The 17,560-nt window shown below is 35.6% G+C and overlaps 1 protein-coding gene across 1 annotated transcript in view; it reads left to right on the forward strand.

Moving 5' to 3' along the window:
• Positions 1-17,560, forward strand: part of DYNC2H1 (dynein cytoplasmic 2 heavy chain 1) — a 386,039-nt gene that overhangs the window by 149,962 nt on the left and 218,517 nt on the right. The window contains exons 66-70 of the mRNA XM_033204903.1: positions 3,353-3,516; positions 5,490-5,609; positions 6,181-6,315; positions 7,679-7,822; positions 9,977-10,066. Coding sequence (XP_033060794.1) covers positions 3,353-3,516; positions 5,490-5,609; positions 6,181-6,315; positions 7,679-7,822; positions 9,977-10,066 — 653 coding nt within the window. The remainder of the gene's footprint in view (positions 1-3,352; positions 3,517-5,489; positions 5,610-6,180; positions 6,316-7,678; positions 7,823-9,976; positions 10,067-17,560) is intronic.

Genomic DNA, 17,560 nt, shown 5'->3' on the forward strand with positions numbered 1-17,560 from the left:
TAAAAATTATGATATCAAACCATTGTTTGCCCTTTCTGATCATACCCAGTTCCCAGGACAAGTACATTTTTCTTGAATTATTTATAAATCACCTAACACAAGCGAAAATCCTATTAAGAAGCCTCTATTAATTCCTTTTTACTGACACAATGCACAATTTCCCATGATGTTCTATCTTTCATTGTAAAGAGCTGGTAAATGTGAGCTATGGCTCTTTAAACACCGGGTTTATTTTGTTTTGCTCGTATTGTGTTTTTTTGTGTGTCTGTCAGCTTTGGTTATGTTATATTTTTTAGGTGATTGTCTGTTTTATCGAAATTATCACATAGTATATATTTTAAATAATATTCTCATCTTTTCAATGTCTGTTGGCTTTGTAATGGTGTTTCACTTTTCCTGATATTGATAATTTTTATTATCCTTTTCATGGATTAGTCTTGATAGGGATTTATCAATATTACTAATCTTTTGCAGGTTTATTTAACAAAGGTATATTGCATGATGCTGTGTTTGGACTTCTATTGATCATATCACCCAGATAGTGGACATAGTACCCAAGAGGAAGTTTTTTAGCCCGTGATCCACCCTCACTTTTGGAATCTCCACTATCTAATGTTCCCATATTTCCCAAGTCTGTGTGTAGCTAACCAACTTTTAATGTTGATTTTCTGTACTGTATTTTAATATTGATGTTGCTCTTTATTGTTTCATTCCTATTACTTTCTCCAGATTTTATTTGGTCTTTTCTAGATTTTTGAAATGGAAAATCAAAATATTGATAGTCTTTTCTTTTTTCAAATATATGCATTTATGTCTATTAATTTTCCTTTAAGCCCTTCTTCATCTTTCTACCCAGGTTTTAGTTTCTTTTTTTGACTCATAAATTACTTAGCATTTTGTTGTTTAATTTTCAGGTGGTTGGAGATTTTCTAGTTACATATTTGTTATTGATATGTAGCTTATCTCCACTTAGTCATAGAACTTATTGTAAAGTATTTTAATTTTTTGAATTCTGTTGAGCCGTCTTTCTGATCTAGCATTTGGTTAATTTTTATAAATGTTTCATGAAACTTGAAAATTGTATGAATTTTGCTCTTCCTTGGTTTAATTTTCTGTACAGGTTAATTAATAGTGTCAAGTTTGTTAATTGTGATGTTCAAATCTATGCCCTAACTTCTTTTTTTCTCTTTGCTTTATCATATATTCAGATAAATATCCTAAAGTTTCTGTGATTTTGAATTTGTCTTTTAGTTCTATCAGTTCTCGTTTTAAATATTTTGAAAGCTTTGTTATTAGATGCATACATTTTTGGAAATGTGTTATCTTTCTATTCAGTTGTCTTATTTATCATTATGAAATGCTCTTTATCTCTAGAAATGTTTCAAGTTTTAGAGTCTGATATTAGAGTGGTTACACTAACTTTTTCGGCTAGTATTTACATGGTATGTACTTTTCCATTCTTTAACTTTCAACTTTTTTGTTGGTGTGTTTTTTTAAATATATTTTATTGTGCATATTTAAGGTTTACAGCATTATATTATGGGATACATATAGATCATAAAATGCTTTACTGTAGTAAAGCAAATTAACGTATCTATCAATTTACACAGCTAGCCCCCTTTTTGTGTTTGAAGAGCAGCTAAACTCTACTCTTTTAGCAAAACATCCCAAATACAATACAGTTTTGTTACCTATAGTCCTGATGTTGTACATTGGATTTTTAGACTTAATCATCCTGCATATCTGCTATTTTGTATTCTTTGACTACATCTCCCATCCCCTCATTCGTTCGCCTGCTACCTACCCCTGGTAAATACTATTTTATTCTCTGTCTGTATATTTGAGATCAAGCAGCAATTTTCTGTCTATGTCTGGCCTACTTTACTTAGTATAATGTTTTCCAGGTTTATACATGTTATGGCAAATGGCAGGATCTACTTCTTTTTTATGACTGAATATTATTCCACTGTGTGTGTGTGGGTGTTTGTGTATTCACATCATGTTTTCTTTTCTTTTCCTTTCTGTTTTTTAGAACGGGGTCTGACTCTATTGCCCAGGAGTGAGTACAGTGATGTGATCACAGCTCACTGTAACCTCGAACTCTTGGGCTCAAATGATCCTCTGGCCTCAGCCTCCTGAGTATGTTGGACTATAGGCACATACCATCATGCCTAGCTAATTAAAAAAATTTTTTTGGCAAAGATGAGTTCTCAGTAAGTTTCCCAGATGGATCTTGAACTTCTGGTCTCAAGTGGTCCTTCCATCTCAACCTCCCAAAATGATGCAATTACAGGCATGAGCAACCATACCTGACCCACATTTTCTTTATCCGATCTGTTGATGGACATTTAGGTTGTTCCCATGTCTTGGCTGCTGTGAATAATGCTGTGAAGAAATGGGAGTGCAGATATCTGTAGGAGGTGGTGACTTCATTTCCTTTTGGCGGATACCCAGAAAAAAGATTGCTAGGTCATGTGGTAGTTCTATTTTTAATTTCTTTAGGAACCTTCCTATTTTTTTTCATAATGGCTGCACTGGTCTTCATTCCTACCAACAATTCCCTTTTCTCCATACCTTCACCAACATTTGTTATCTCTTGTCTTTTTGATAATACCCATCATAACAGGTGTGAGGTGATATCTCATAGTGGTTTTGATTTGCATTTCCTCATGATAAGTGATGTTGAGCATCTTTTCATGTAGCTGTTGTGGAGAAATGTCTATTCAGGTCCTTTGCCTGCTTTTTAATCAGGTTATTCGTCTTTCTGCTATTGAGTTGTATGAGTTTTTTCTTTATACATTTTGGATGTTAACCCCTTATCTGATGTATGGTTTATAAATAATTCTTTCCAAGTTTGTAGGTTGCTCTTTCATTTTGTTGATAATGTGTATTTTTCAGTTTACACATGTTGGTAATCTTTGTTTTTTTAACCATCATTCTGTTTTCAAATACTGTATCTTAAATACTAGTGCAATAACCACTTTTAAAATGATGAATTCAGAAGTAAAGATATAATTGAGGATTTCTATTTTTGTCATCTATAATCAGCCATTTCAGAGAAATTTGTAATATGAAACATATTAATGTTAAAACCATACTGGATGTGAATAGATATTCCTTGGGTACTTCAGTATCCCAGGATCTTCTTAGTGAATATTATTTATCATTGCTTGCATAAGTGCTGATTAATAGAACATTCTGCTAACAGTATCTCAGGTAGCCCAACTTTTACTGTTTTAGACTCTGTTGAAAAGCCTATATTTAGAAGTACTTTAAAATTATATTTTCAAATATTGTGTAGCAAAATACAGAAGATTCAGACCAACTAATTGTGTTATTTTTTAAAAAATAGGACCACGTTATGTGGTACAAATAGGTGACAAAATTATTGACTACAATGAAGAATTCCGCCTCTTTTTGTCAACAAGAAACCCAAATCCTTTTATTCCACCGGATGCAGCTTCCATTGTTACTGAGGTTAACTTTACTACAACAAGAAGTGGATTACGAGGGCAGGTATACACAGATAATAAAAATTTACCGTGGACTCCTTAGGAGCTTTATATACTTATTAGACATTTTGAGTTAAAAGCTATTTCGTTAGACTACTTAGTATTTAAATTTATGATGTTGAAAATATACTTGTATGTTGGAGTGAAGCATTCTGGCTTATTTCGTTTGTCATATGTATTGGACCTATACATTTAATGTTAATGTCAAATTGCTGCTTCTTTTAATATAACTCTAATTTTAAAGTTTATTTCTGTTATATATGGTAGAATTTGAGAGATTGATGGATCATAGAGATTAAGATAATTTGCGTTATATTTTTGGTTTGAAAACTGAAATTTAATTGTGAAAAGTGTAGCTAATTGACTTGTTCAGCTAGTTAACAGTCTTTGATTCCTGAGCCAGCATTTTTTTAACCATTAGAACACATGGCATCTTTGAAGTCTATTTATCTTCAGATGGCTCATTACAATTTAGAATTATTACATAAATTTCAAAATGATTTTTCATGTCCATACTTATATGTTTCCTAACTCATTTTTCCTCTTTAAATATATAATGCCAGTTGACTTTTGGAGTATCATTCTATTTTTTACTCATCTAACAATAGTAGATTTTTTCATCTTTTTGATTTATCTGATGGCATACATATTTGCTGCAATTTTTACTTGATTGTAATTTTTTACTTTGTTCTTTCAAAATATTTCTTTGCATATGTATGACTCGTCAAGTATATTTTTATGAACAATATCTTTTGATTGACTTGATACTTCTTTTAAATAAAACAATGTGACAGTCACTTAAAACTTGGCAGAATTAATTGACAGAATTGCTCCTTCTATCTAAAAGATCTCCACAGTAGTTGCAAAAAGGAGCTATGTAGGTCTTACTTTAGCAAGAACTAAATGAGGATGTTTTTACAGCAGATTTTGAATTACGTATTTTTTACCAATGTTTTTCTCTATTTTAGTATTCAGAGTTAACAATTTGACAGCATTTTTCAACAGCTTCACAGATAACAGCTTTAACAGACACAATGTACATACCATACAATTTGCTGATTTAAAATGTACAATTCAATGTTTTTTTTAGTGGAATTGCTGGGTCTTATGGTAACTTTATGTTTGGCAATTTGAAAAACAAACATATCTTTCCAAAGTGGCCGCATTGTTTACTTTCCCACCAGTAATGTAGGAGGGTTCCTGTTTTTCCATATCCTTGCCAACTCTGGTTGTTATGTATCTTTTTAATTGTAGTCATTCTAGTGGGAGTGAAGTGGTATCTCATTGTGGTTTTGATGACATAGTATTTTATCTTTTTATTTGTTTATTTTATTTTTATTTTTTTGAGACGGAGTCTGGCACTGTTGCCCAGGCTGGAGTGCAATGGCGCGATCTTGGCTCGCTGTAACTTCTGCCTCCCGAGTTTAAGCGATTCTCCTGCCTCAGCCTCCCAAGTAGCTGGGATTACAGGCGCCCACCACCATGCCTGGCTAATTTTTTTTGTATTTTTAGTAGTAATGGCGTTTCACCATGTTAGCCAGGCTGGTCTGGAACTCCTCACCTCGTGATTCGCCCACCTCGGCCTCCCAAAGTGGTGGGATTACAGGCGTGAGCCACTGTGCCCGGCCCTTTTTATTTGTTAATGTGAATACTTACTATTAAAAAAATACTAGCCCTCATAATTTAGTATATTTAATTTAAAACTAAATATTACATATTGATATGTTAAGTAATGCACTTTCTTACAGCTTTTCTACAGTAGTTAATATTTTGCTGATCAGCTTAACTATTTGTTTTGTCGCTTTTTCATCAAATGTAATTGTTGAAGGTATCTCATATTTAGTTAGAAAGAATGAAATGAGATAACGTAGTATCATATTTCTAATAGTCTGTCAAACACAAGGCCTGTTTGCAGGAAGTTTTTATTTTGTTGTAAGCCTTATTGCCAGAAGTACCTTGTCTTTTTGTTTTCCCAAGCTTTTAGCTTTAACCATTCAGCATGAGAAACCTGATTTAGAAGAACAGAAAACAAAACTATTACAACAGGAAGAAGATAAGAAAATACAGCTAGCAAAGCTCGAAGAATCTCTTCTAGAGGTAAAAGTCTAGCTATTTAGGTTATTTTTTCATATTACCTTTTTTAATGAATACATATAGTAGGGTTTAGAAAATTAATAGTATCTTCAGATTTTTTTTTTCCAAAGGCATATTAGTGTATATCTTACAGTCAAAATTCTAACAATAAGGGGAGTTTTCTTTTGGAATACAAGATCTTAATGAGCAATGTTTAAGACAAGCAATTTTTAACTAATTTGTGTTGTTTTATTATTTAATTATATGCTCATGATTTCAAGAAGCATTAAAAGCAGGAAATTATGACTAAATCTGTAACTTTAAGTCGTTTTTATTTTTTATTAAATTGACAAAATTAATACCTTGCTATGTTTGATAATGATATAGTTTCATAAAATAATTTATTAATTCATTTGATATAAGAAGGCTATAATAAAAATAGAATAAAACTTTAAGAGGGCTATAAAATGTTGAAATTCTTCTAAAATAACGTAAGTTGCCATAAACATCAAATGAATGACAGTTAATATGGGCTTGCTTTAATTGGTTATTTTTATATGTATAATGATGTTCATATTGTTAACTTTCCCTACAGACACTTGCCACATCTCAAGGCAATATTTTGGAAAATAAGGATTTGATTGAGTCTTTGAATCAGACAAAAGCAAGCAGTGCAGTTATTCAAGAGTCACTTAAAGAATCTTACAAACTCCAAATTTCCCTTGATCAAGTAATTATTTCCTTCTCTTTGTAATTTTGTATTATGTTTTCTTGAACATTTAGGTTAATATGATAGAAAATGTAGAATCAGGTCCTCAGGGGAAAGATGATGTTAAAAAGAGCTATTCAAAAACATCAGAACGTTGGGTTTGATTCTAATTATTGTAGAGAGGGAATTCAGATGTTGGCACATTGAGGATAAGGACTGTTTGTCAATATACCCTGATGCCTTCTACTGATTTCTGGCATAATGTTAGATCTAAGATAGAGCTGCAATTTTGTACTGAAATTGGAAATGAGTATATTGAAAATGAGTATTACAGAATATCTTTGCTATTCTTAGAACTTTTCTTATGTTAAGGCAAGTTAAATATACTAATTAAAAGGGTTATAAGCCCTAAGCTATAGTTATTGGCTGTTTTCATGCTTACAATGAACAGTGCTGGGTACTTTATTGTCCTAACTTGGACACCTGTTAGAATTGTCTTCTCTACCTCTAGTTCCATCAGTGTTCTTATTGTCACCCATTCTATACTCAGTTCGAACTTTTCTCCACATCAGAGATAGCCTAATAGTGCTATGCTATCTTGCGTTACCTTAACTGATTCTCTTTTGAAATGTAAAATTGGATTATCTATTCTCTGATCACAAATATTTACCATTTCATCTTACTCACTTTCCCCTGATACTAGTGCTCTTGGTCCTCATTAAGACCAATCTGTGAACCCCTTCTAGCTCTGTCAACTGACAGGTAGAAAGGTATTTAAAATATATTGCTATAGTCTGAATATTTGTGTGTCCTCATCACCCCCAAAATTCATATGTAGAAATCTAATCCCCAGTGTAATAGTATTAAGAGGTGGAGGTTTTAGAATGTGACAAGGTCATGAGGGCAGAGCGCTCATGAGTGGGATTAGTAACCTTATAAAAGAGGGCCAAGGAAGTTTGTTAGCCCCTTCCGGCATGTGAGAACACAGCAAGAAGCAGTTCTTTCTGTGAACCAGGAAACAGGCTCTCACCAGACACCAAATCTGTTGGCACCTTGATCTTGGACTTCCCAGCTTCCAGAACTGGGCGAAAGCAATTTCTGTTATATAAAAGCAGAACCAATTTAGTGTATTTTGTTATAGGTAGCCTTAATAGACTAAGACATATATTGTCTGCAGTTTTATAAAAATGAGGAAGAAAAACTAGATTTTGCTATCTTTTTTAGTTAGAAACCATGATTCATCATCTTCATTTGTTTTATGTGTATAGAAAAGTAAGGTTTTTTTTTACTTGGGTAGATATGTGCATTGTAGTCTTTAGGTGGCAGTAAAGCACTAATTCTAAGGTGTTTCCACCCTATCCCCTACCGATCTCTTGATCCATAGGAACGGGATGCCTATCTCCCCCTGGCTGAGAGTGCCAGCAAGATGTACTTCATTATTTCTGATTTGTCCAAAATTAATAACATGTACCGTTTTAGTTTGGCTGCTTTTCTCCGACTTTTCCAACGAGCTCTACAAAACAAACAGGTAAGCTGTTGGTTACCCTATACCTGACATTGAATTACAGGGATCACTTTACTAGGGAGAGTACTTAATTTATAATAAAAATTATTAAGCAAACTTTCATAGAATTATGTTCCAAAAGACCACATGTAACACTTTTAAGCTATATAAAGAAATTAGTTAGTTAATTTCTTTTTATATTGTTAACAAGGTGTCCCAATGTGACAGTTTTTTTAATGAAAACAGTTTATGTTCTGAGTATAAATGAATAAGTAATTGATAATCATTTTAAAAACCCAGTGATTCTGAAAGGTATAAAAATAAGAATTATCCCCATAATATCATTACCTGGGGAAAACAACATTTAACATTTTATTATATGTCCTTGTTGTTTAAGGCCGTAACTTTCCAGATAATGGGGATACAAGTGTCCACTGCTTTATCAAGCATGTATTTTAATGGAGAGAAGGATATATTAAAGGGTAACAAATTGTTTTAACTAAAAGATACAATACTGTGCTTTTAAAAGTGTATTAGTGTATTATGGACAACTCTCCTATCAGTGAATATAAACTTAATGTTTTTAAGAGATGGTGAGGCTATACCATACTTTATTTAACCACCTCCTATATATGCACATTGTTCTAATTATTTCTGTTGAGTATCGTATTAATCCCAAACTTGGCCGGTTAAAACCATTTTCTTATGCTTATTGATTCTGTTGGAAATTTAGTCAGGACTCAGCAGGGATGACTTTCTTTGTTTCACAATGTCTAGGACCTCAGCTGGGAGGACTTGAGAGTTGAGGGGCTAAGGCAGGTGCTTCACTTGCCCGTCTGGTGCTGTGGGTGGGAGGACTTGGTGACAGGACTGCCAACTGCAGCACCTCTGCAGGAGGCTTGGCTTTTTACCAGCACTGAGTAGATGGATGGACTTCTTATTTTTTAGCTCAGGGCACTAACTGTGTATTTCAGTGAATAAGGCTGAAACTGAATAGCCTTTTAAAACGCAGCCTTAGGTCTGTGTCATTTCTGCTGTATTGTATTGGCTGAAGCAGTCACAAATCTATGTAGAGTACAAAACTTTCTTTCTGTTGTTTAGAAAATCTCCTGGATCTTGTAGGTACAGTACTGTGTCTTATTATAGAGTGACTTTTAGGAAATCCAAGTCTCAATTTCACATGTGATCTTTGTTAACATGTAGTGAAATGAATACAACTATTTGCTATCTAAAGTAATGATTAGTTGTCTTGGTTAGAACACACTACTACAAGGCTAGAAGCCTACGATTAGTACATCTGAGTTCCAGTTCATAATGCTTTCTTTAAACCAACTTCACACATTTCTCTGCTGATCCTGGATGTATTTTTCTAAGCCATTAAAATTGTTTTACTAGGTTTTTTTCTTGGTATTAATTTATAAATCATAAGGAAGCAAGCAAATTTAGTTTAATTGTTAGACCAGAATTGATCTTTGCAAGTCATGTATTCTCCAAATGCTCTCTGAGATGTAAAACTTACATCACACTAAGGGAAAAGGACAGGTTGAACAACCTTCCCCTCCTGCATTTCTATACCAAACAATTTTTCTTTAATCAAAGGAAATAAACACTAATAACATGTTTTTCAATTATTACAGTCTTGCAAAATGGAATTATTATATCAGATCAAAAACTAAAATTGTATGTGAGTTTTTACAGCATCAATTTCAAAGTTATTGTTCATCCTTATTCATCCTGCAGCCCATGATTTAAGATCATTGAGGTTCCCATATTGAGAATGAGAAAATTCTTTATAAGGTATTCTTGTCATATTGTTTTAGGGTTGGATTGATAATTATAATACAAATAATTAAAATGGCCTTAACCTAGATTGATGTAGATAGTGTTTTTAATGCCAATAGGAATCAAAGTGATATGGTAAAATTCAACTTATGTTGCATTATTGGGAATTGACTGTAATTTTCATTTGTTGAAAGCTTTAACTCTATACATTAAAGAAAGGTATGTCTTTTTTTATATTATATTAATGTTCAAGTTTAAAGCACTTGTTTAGTCCCTTGAATTTGATGGTAAAATATACTTATTTCAGAATCAGCTTTGAATCTGGAGGAACAATTTATAGAAGTACTTTTTAAATGTTTATAAATTTCCTAATGAATTTCTAATTGTAATCTACAGGTTTCTGAAAATACAGAACAGAGAATCCAGTCACTTATCAGCTCATTAAAACATATGGTATATGAATATATATGTCGTTGTCTATTTAAGGTAAGAAGCATCATATTTTTCAAATATAAAATGCTACTTGTTCTGTGATTTAACATAATATTTATAGTTATAGTATAACTCTTTCCCTACTGGAAAGGTATTAAAATGGTATTTCTCATATTTTTCCAGAAAATTTAACTGGAATGTCTTATAGCATTCTTGGTTGTAGTGGGAAAAAAAGTGACAAATGAAGAGGGGAGAGCAAACACTGGGTTAGCTGACTTAGTTCTAAACATTCCAGTGGTCACCAAAAGAGATAATGACAGTGGATTATGTAGCTCATTATATAGCTAGACTTTCTCATCCTCAGCAACTGACATTTTGGGCTACATAATTCTTTGTTGTGTGGGATGTTGTTCTGTGCATTTTAGGATGTTTAGCAGCATCTTTGCCTTCCAGCACTCCCTCCCATCAATTGTGAGAATAAAAAAATGTCTGTGGACATTGTCCAATGTCTCTGGGGTTGAGGAACAAAATTATTTTGCGTTGTTAGCATTAGGAAGTAAACTAGTGTTTGAGCCTGAGTTATGAAGGAAGTTTTTTACAGAAGTTTTCATATTACGTATGTTCCAGAAGAGAACACACATTGGACAGTATTTTAGAAATTTTAAATATTAGAAAACACAGAGGCCTTTTTTTACTTAGAATTTTTTTTTTTTTTTTGAGACAGAGTCTCTCTCTGTTGCCCAGGTTGGAGTGCAGTGGCGAAGTCTTGGCTCACTGCCAGCTCTGCCTCATGGGTTCACGCCATTCTCCTGCGTCAGCCTCCCAAGTAGCTGGAACTACTGGCATGCACCACCATGCCTGGCGAACTTTTGTATTTTTAGTAGAGAGAGGGATTCACCATGTTGGTCAGTTCAAGACCATGTCTCGAACTCCTGGCCTCATGTGATCTGCCCTCCTCAGCCCCCCAAAGTGCTGGGGTTACAGGTATGAGCCGCCACACCCGGCCAGGATTTTTTTTTTTTTAAATAGCAATCTTTGGGTATAGCTTAAGACATAATGTTGAAGAAGAACTTTGTAAAGGCAATTAATTGAGAGAGATAGAATTATTATGGTTCAATTATATAGGCTTCTTAGACAATGTTGAAAAATATACAGTTAATATATTTTTAGAACAGGATAGTAATTTTTGTGATTTTGTTGAGGATCTTTATTTGAGATACAGACTAAATCCTTCAGAAGCTCTCTGGGCAGGGCATCTCTGAAAGAAAGGCCTCCAGTATGGAGCTTATAGATAACACCTCCAGTCAGGAGCTTATAGATAAAACTCTCAAGCAGAGAGCCAAGTCAGGAATGAACTTCCATTCACAATTGCTTCAAAGAGAATAAAATACCTAGGAATCCAGCTTACAAGGGATGTAAAGGACCTCTTCAAGGAGAACTACAAACCACTGCTCAGTGAAATCAAAGAGGACACAAACAAATGGAAGAACATACCATGCTCATGGATAGGAAGAATCAATATCGTGAAAATGGCCATACTGCCCAAGGTTATTTATAGATTCAATGCCATCCCCATCAAGCTACCAATGAGTTTCTTCACAGAATTGGAAAAAACTGCTTTAAAGTTCATATGGAACCAAAAAAGAGCCCGCATTGCCAAGACAATCCTAGGTCAAAAGGACAAAGCTGGAGGCGTCACGCTACCTGACTTCAAACTATACTACAAGGCTACAGTAACCAAAACAGCATGGTACTGGTACCACAACAGAGAAATAGACCAGTGGAACAGAACAGAGTCCTCAGAAATAATACCACACATCTACAGCCATCTGATCTTTGACAAACCTGAGAGAAACAAGAAATGGGGAAAGGATTCCCTATTTAATAAATGGTGCTGGGAAAATTGGCTAGCCACAAGTAGAAAGCTGAAACTGGATCCTTTCCTTACCCCTTATACGAAAATTAATTCAAGATGGATTAGAGACTTAAATGTTAGACCTAATACCATAAAAACCCTAGAAGAAAATCTAGGTAGTACCATTCAGGACATAGGCATGGGCAAGGACTTCATGTCTAAAACACCAAAAGCAACGGCAGCAAAAGCCAAAATTGACACATGGGATCTCATTAAACTAAAGAGCTTTTGCACAGCAAAAGAAACTACCATCAGAGTGAACAGGCAACCTACAGAATGGGAGAAAATTTTTGCAACCTACTCATCTGACAAAGGGCTAATATCCAGAATCTACAAAGAACTCAAACAAATATACAAGAAAAAAACAAACAACCCCATCAAAAAGTGGGGAAAGGATATGAACAGACATTTCTCAAAAGAAGACATCCATACAGCCAACAGACACATGAAAAAATGCTCGTCATCACTCGCCATCAGAGAAATGCAAATCAAAACCACAATGAGATACCATCTCACACCAGTTAGAATGGCAATCATTAAGAAGTCAGGAAACAATAGATGTTGGAGAGGATGTGGAGAAATAGGAACACTTTTACACTGTTGGTGGGATTGTAAACTAGTTCAACCATTATGGAAAACAGTATGGCGATTCCTCAAGGATCTAGAACTAGATGTACCATATGACCCAGCCATCCCACTACTGGGTATATACCCAAAGGATTATAAATTACTCTACTACAAAGACACATGCACACGTATGTTTATTGCGGCACTATTCACAATAGCAAAGACTTGGAATCAACCCAAATGTCCATCTGTGACAGACTGGATTAAGAAAATGTGGCACATATACACCATGGAATACTATGCAGCCATCAAAAAGGATGAGTTTGCGTCCTTTGTAGGGACATGGATGCAGCTGGAAACCATCATTCTTAGCAAACTATCACAAGAAGAGAAAACCAAACACCGCATGTTCTCACTCATAGGTGGGAACTGAACAATGAGATCACTTGGACTCGGGAAGGGGAACATCACACACTGGGGCCTATCATGGGGAGGGGAGAGGAGGGAGGGAATGCATTGGGGAGTTATACATGATATAAACGTTATGCACATGTACCCTAGAACTTAAAGTATAATAAAAAATAAAAAAAGAAAAAAAAAAAAAAAAAAACTCTCATCTCCCTGGGACAGAGCACCTGGGGGAAGGGGCGGCTGTGGGCGCAGCATCAGTCGACTTAAAGGTTCCTGCCTGCTGGCTCTGAAGACAGCAGCGGATCTCCTAACACAGCGCTTGAGCTCTGCTAAGGGACAGACTGTCTTCTCAAGTGGGTGGCTGACCCCCGTCCCTCCTTACTGGAAGACACCTCCCAGCAGGGGTCGACAGACATCTGATACAGGAGCACTCCAGCTGGTATCTGGCGGCGGCCCCTCTAGGACGAAGCTTCCAGAGGAAAGGAGAGGCAGCAATCTTTGCTGTTCTGCAACCTCTGCTGGTGATACCCAGGCAAACAGGGTCAGGAGCGGACCTCCTGCAAAGTCCAGGAGACCTGCAGCAGAGGGACTTGACTGTTAGAAGGAAAACTAACAAACAGAAAGGAATAGCATCAACATCAACAAAAAGGACATCTACACAAAAACCCATCCAAAGGTCACCAAGATCAAAGACTAAAGGTAGATAAATCCACGAAGATGAGGAAAAACCAGTGCAAAAAGGCTGAAAATTGCAAAAACCAGCACACCTCTTTTTCTCCAAAGGATCACAACTACTTGCCAGCAAGGGAACAAAACTGGACAGAGAATGAGTTTGATGAATTGACAGAAGTAGGCTTCAGAAGGTGGGTAATAACAGACTCCTCCGAGCTAAAGGAGCGTGTTCTAACCCAATGCAAGGAGTCTGAGAACCTTGAAAAAAGTTTAGAGGAATTGCTAACTAGAATAACCAGTTTAGAGAAGAACATAAATGACCTGATGGAGGTGAAAAACATAGCACAAGAACTTCATGAAGCGTACACAAGTATCAATAGCTGAACTGATTAAGCGGAAGAAAGGATATCAGAGATTGAAGATCAACTTAATGAAATAAAGCATGAAGACAAGATTAGAGAAAAAAGAATGAAAAGGAACAAATAAAGCCTCCAAAAATTATGGGGCTATTTGAAAAGACTAAATCTGCGTTTGATTGATGTACCTGAAAGTGACAGGGAGAATGGAACCAAGTTAGAAAATACTCTTCAGGATATTATCCAGGAGAACTTCCCCAGCCTAGCAAGACAGGCTAACATTCAAATTCAGGAAGTACAGAGAGCATCACAAAGATATTCCTCGAGAAGAGCAACCCCAAGACACATAATCATCAGATTCACCAAGGTTGAAATGAAGGAAAAAATGTTAAGAGCAGCCAGAGAGAAAGGTCAGGTTACCCACAAAGGGAAGCCCATCAGACTAACAGCAGATCTCTCTGTGGAAACCCTACAAGCCAGAAGAGAGTGGGGGCCAATATTCAACATTCTTAAAGAAAAGAATTTTCAAACCAGAATTTCGTATCTAGCCAAACTAAGCTTCATAAGTGAAGGAGAAATAAAATATTTTACAGACAAGCAAATGCTGAGAAATTTTGTCACCACCAGGCTTGCCTTACAAGAGCTCCTGAAGGAAGCACTAAATATGGAAAGGAAAAATCAGTACCAGCCACTGCAAAAACATACCAAATTGTAAAGACTATCAACACTATGAAGAAACTGCATCAACTAACAGGCAAAATAACCAGTTAGCATCATAGTGACAGGATCATATTCACACATAACAATATTAACCTTAAATGTAAATGAGCTAAATGCCCCAATTAAAAGACACAGACTGTCAAACAGGATAGAGTCAACACCCATCAGTGTGCTGTATTCAGGAGACCCATCTCACGTGCAAAGATACACATAGGCCCAAAATAAAGGGATGGAGGAATATTTACCAAGCAAATGGAAAGCAAAAAAAAAAAAAAAAAAAAAAAAGCAGGGATTGCAATCCTAGTCTCTGATAAAACAGACTTTAAATTAACAAAGATCAAAAAAGACAAGGGGATTGCGTATGGTAAAGAGATCAATGCAACAAGAAGAGCTAACTGTGCTAAATATATATGCACCCAGTACAGGAGCACCCAGATTCATAAAGCAAGTTCTTAGAGACCTACAGAGACTTAGACTCCCACACAATGATAGTGGGAGAGTTTAACACCCCACTGTCAATATTAGAAAGATCAATGAGACAGAAAATTAACAAGGTTATTCAGGACTTGAACTCACCTCTGGACCAAGCAGACCTAACTCCACCCCATCTACAGAACTCTCCACTCCAAATCAACAGAATATATATTTTTCTCAGTACCACATCACACTTATTCTAAAATTGACCACATAATTGGAAGTAAAACACTCCTCAGCAAATGGAAAATAACGGAAATCATAACAAATAGTCTGTCACAACACAGTGCACTCAAATTAGAACTAAGGATTAAGAAACTCACTCAAAACTGCACAACTACATGGAAACTGAACAACCTGCTCCAGAATGCCTAGTGGGTAAATAACAAAATTAAGGCAGAAATAAATAAGTTCTTTGAAACCAATGAGAACAAAGACACAACGTACCATAATCTCTGGTACACAGCTAAAGTAGTGTTTAGAGGGAAAGTTATAGCATTAAATGCCCACGGGATAAAGTGGGAAAGATCTAAAATCGACCCGCTAACATCACAATTAAAAGAACTAGAGAAGCAAGAGCAAACACATTCAAAAGCTAGTAGAAGACAAGAAACAGCTATCAGAGCAGAACTGAAGGAGACAGAGACATGAAAAACTCTTCAAAAAAAAAAAAAATCAATGAATCCAGGAGCTGATTTTATGAAAAGATCAACAAAATAGACCGCTAGCAAGACTAATAAAAAAGAAAAGAGAGAAGAATCAAATGGATGCAATAAAAAATGATAAAGGGGATATCACCACCGATCCCACAGAAATACAAACAACCATCAGAGAATACTGTAAACACCTCTACGCAAATAAACTAAAAAATCTGGAAGAAATGGATACATTCCTGGACACACACACTCTTCCAAGCCTAAATCAGGAAGAAATCGAACCCCTGAATAGACTAGTAACAGGTTCTGAAATTAGGCAGGCAGTAATTAATAGCCTACCAACCAAAAAAAGCCCAGGGTCAGGTGGATTCACAGCCAAATTCTTCCAGAGGTACAAAGAGGAGTTAGTACCATTCCTTCTGAAACTATTCCATGCAATAGAAAAAGAGGGACCCCCTACCTAACTCATTTTATGAGACCAGGATCATCATGATACCAAAACCTGGCAGAGACACAACCAAAAAAGAAAATTTCAGGCCAATATCGCTGATGAACATTGATTCAAAAATCCTCAATAAAATGTTGGCAAACCGAATCCAGCAGCACATCAAAAAGCTTATCCACCACAGTCAAGTTGGCTTCATCCCTGGGATGCAAGGCTGGTTCAACATATGCAAATCAATAAACGTAATCCATGACATAAACAGGACCAATGACAAAAACCACATGATTATCTCAATAGATGCAGAAAAGGCCTCCCATAAAATTCAACACACCTTCATGCTGAAAACTCCATAAACTACGTATTGATGGAATGTATCTCAAAAGAATAAGACCTATTTATGACAAACCCACAGCCAATATCATACTGAATATGAATCAATATCAATATCATACTGAATGGGCAAAAGCTGGAAGCATTCCCTTTGAAAACTGGCACAAGACAAGGATGCCCTCTCTCACAACTCCTATTCAACATAGTACTGGAAGTTCTGGCCAGGGCAAAGAGGCAAGAGAAAGAAATAAAGGGTATTCAAATAGGAAGAGAGAAAGTCAAATTGCCTCTGTTTGGAGATGACATGATTGTATATTTAGAAAACCCCATCGTCTCAGCCCAAAAGCTCCTTAAGCTAATAAGCAACTTCAGCAAAGTCTCAGGATACAAAAAAAGGATGAATTCATGTCCTTTGCAGGGACATGGATGAAGCTGGAAACCCTCATTCTCAGCAAACTAACACAGGAACAGAAAACCAAACACCACATGTTCTCAAACGTAGGTAAGAGTTGAACAATGAGAACACATGGACACAGGGAGGGGAACATCACACACTGGAGCCTGTTGGAGTATGGGGTAAAAAGTGAGTGAAACATTAGGACAAATACCTAATGCAGATAGGGCTTAAAACTTAGATAATGGGTTGATCGGTGCAGCAAACCACCATGGCACATGTATACTTACATAATACACCTGCACGCTCAGCACAAGTATCCCAGAACTTAAAGTAAAATTTTTAAAAACAGAAAAGAAAGTCTTCAAGCTCTGAGATTCTTTCCTCCACTTCGTCTATTCTGCCATTAATACGTGAGATTGCATTATAAAATTCTTGTAGTAAGTTTTTCAGCTGTATCAGATCAGTTACATTCTTCTCTATACTGACTAGGTTGGCTGTCAGTCCCTGCATTGTTTTATCATGATTTTTAGCTTCCTTGGATTGCCTTTCAGTGTATTCCTGTAGCTCAATGATCTTTATTTTGAATTCTATTATCCTCTTTATCC

The sequence above is a fragment of the Trachypithecus francoisi genome, unplaced genomic scaffold (assembly GCF_009764315.1).
Source record: "Trachypithecus francoisi isolate TF-2019V2 unplaced genomic scaffold, Tfra_2.0 Lachesis_group8, whole genome shotgun sequence".
Classification (NCBI taxonomy): Eukaryota; Metazoa; Chordata; class Mammalia; order Primates; family Cercopithecidae; genus Trachypithecus; species Trachypithecus francoisi.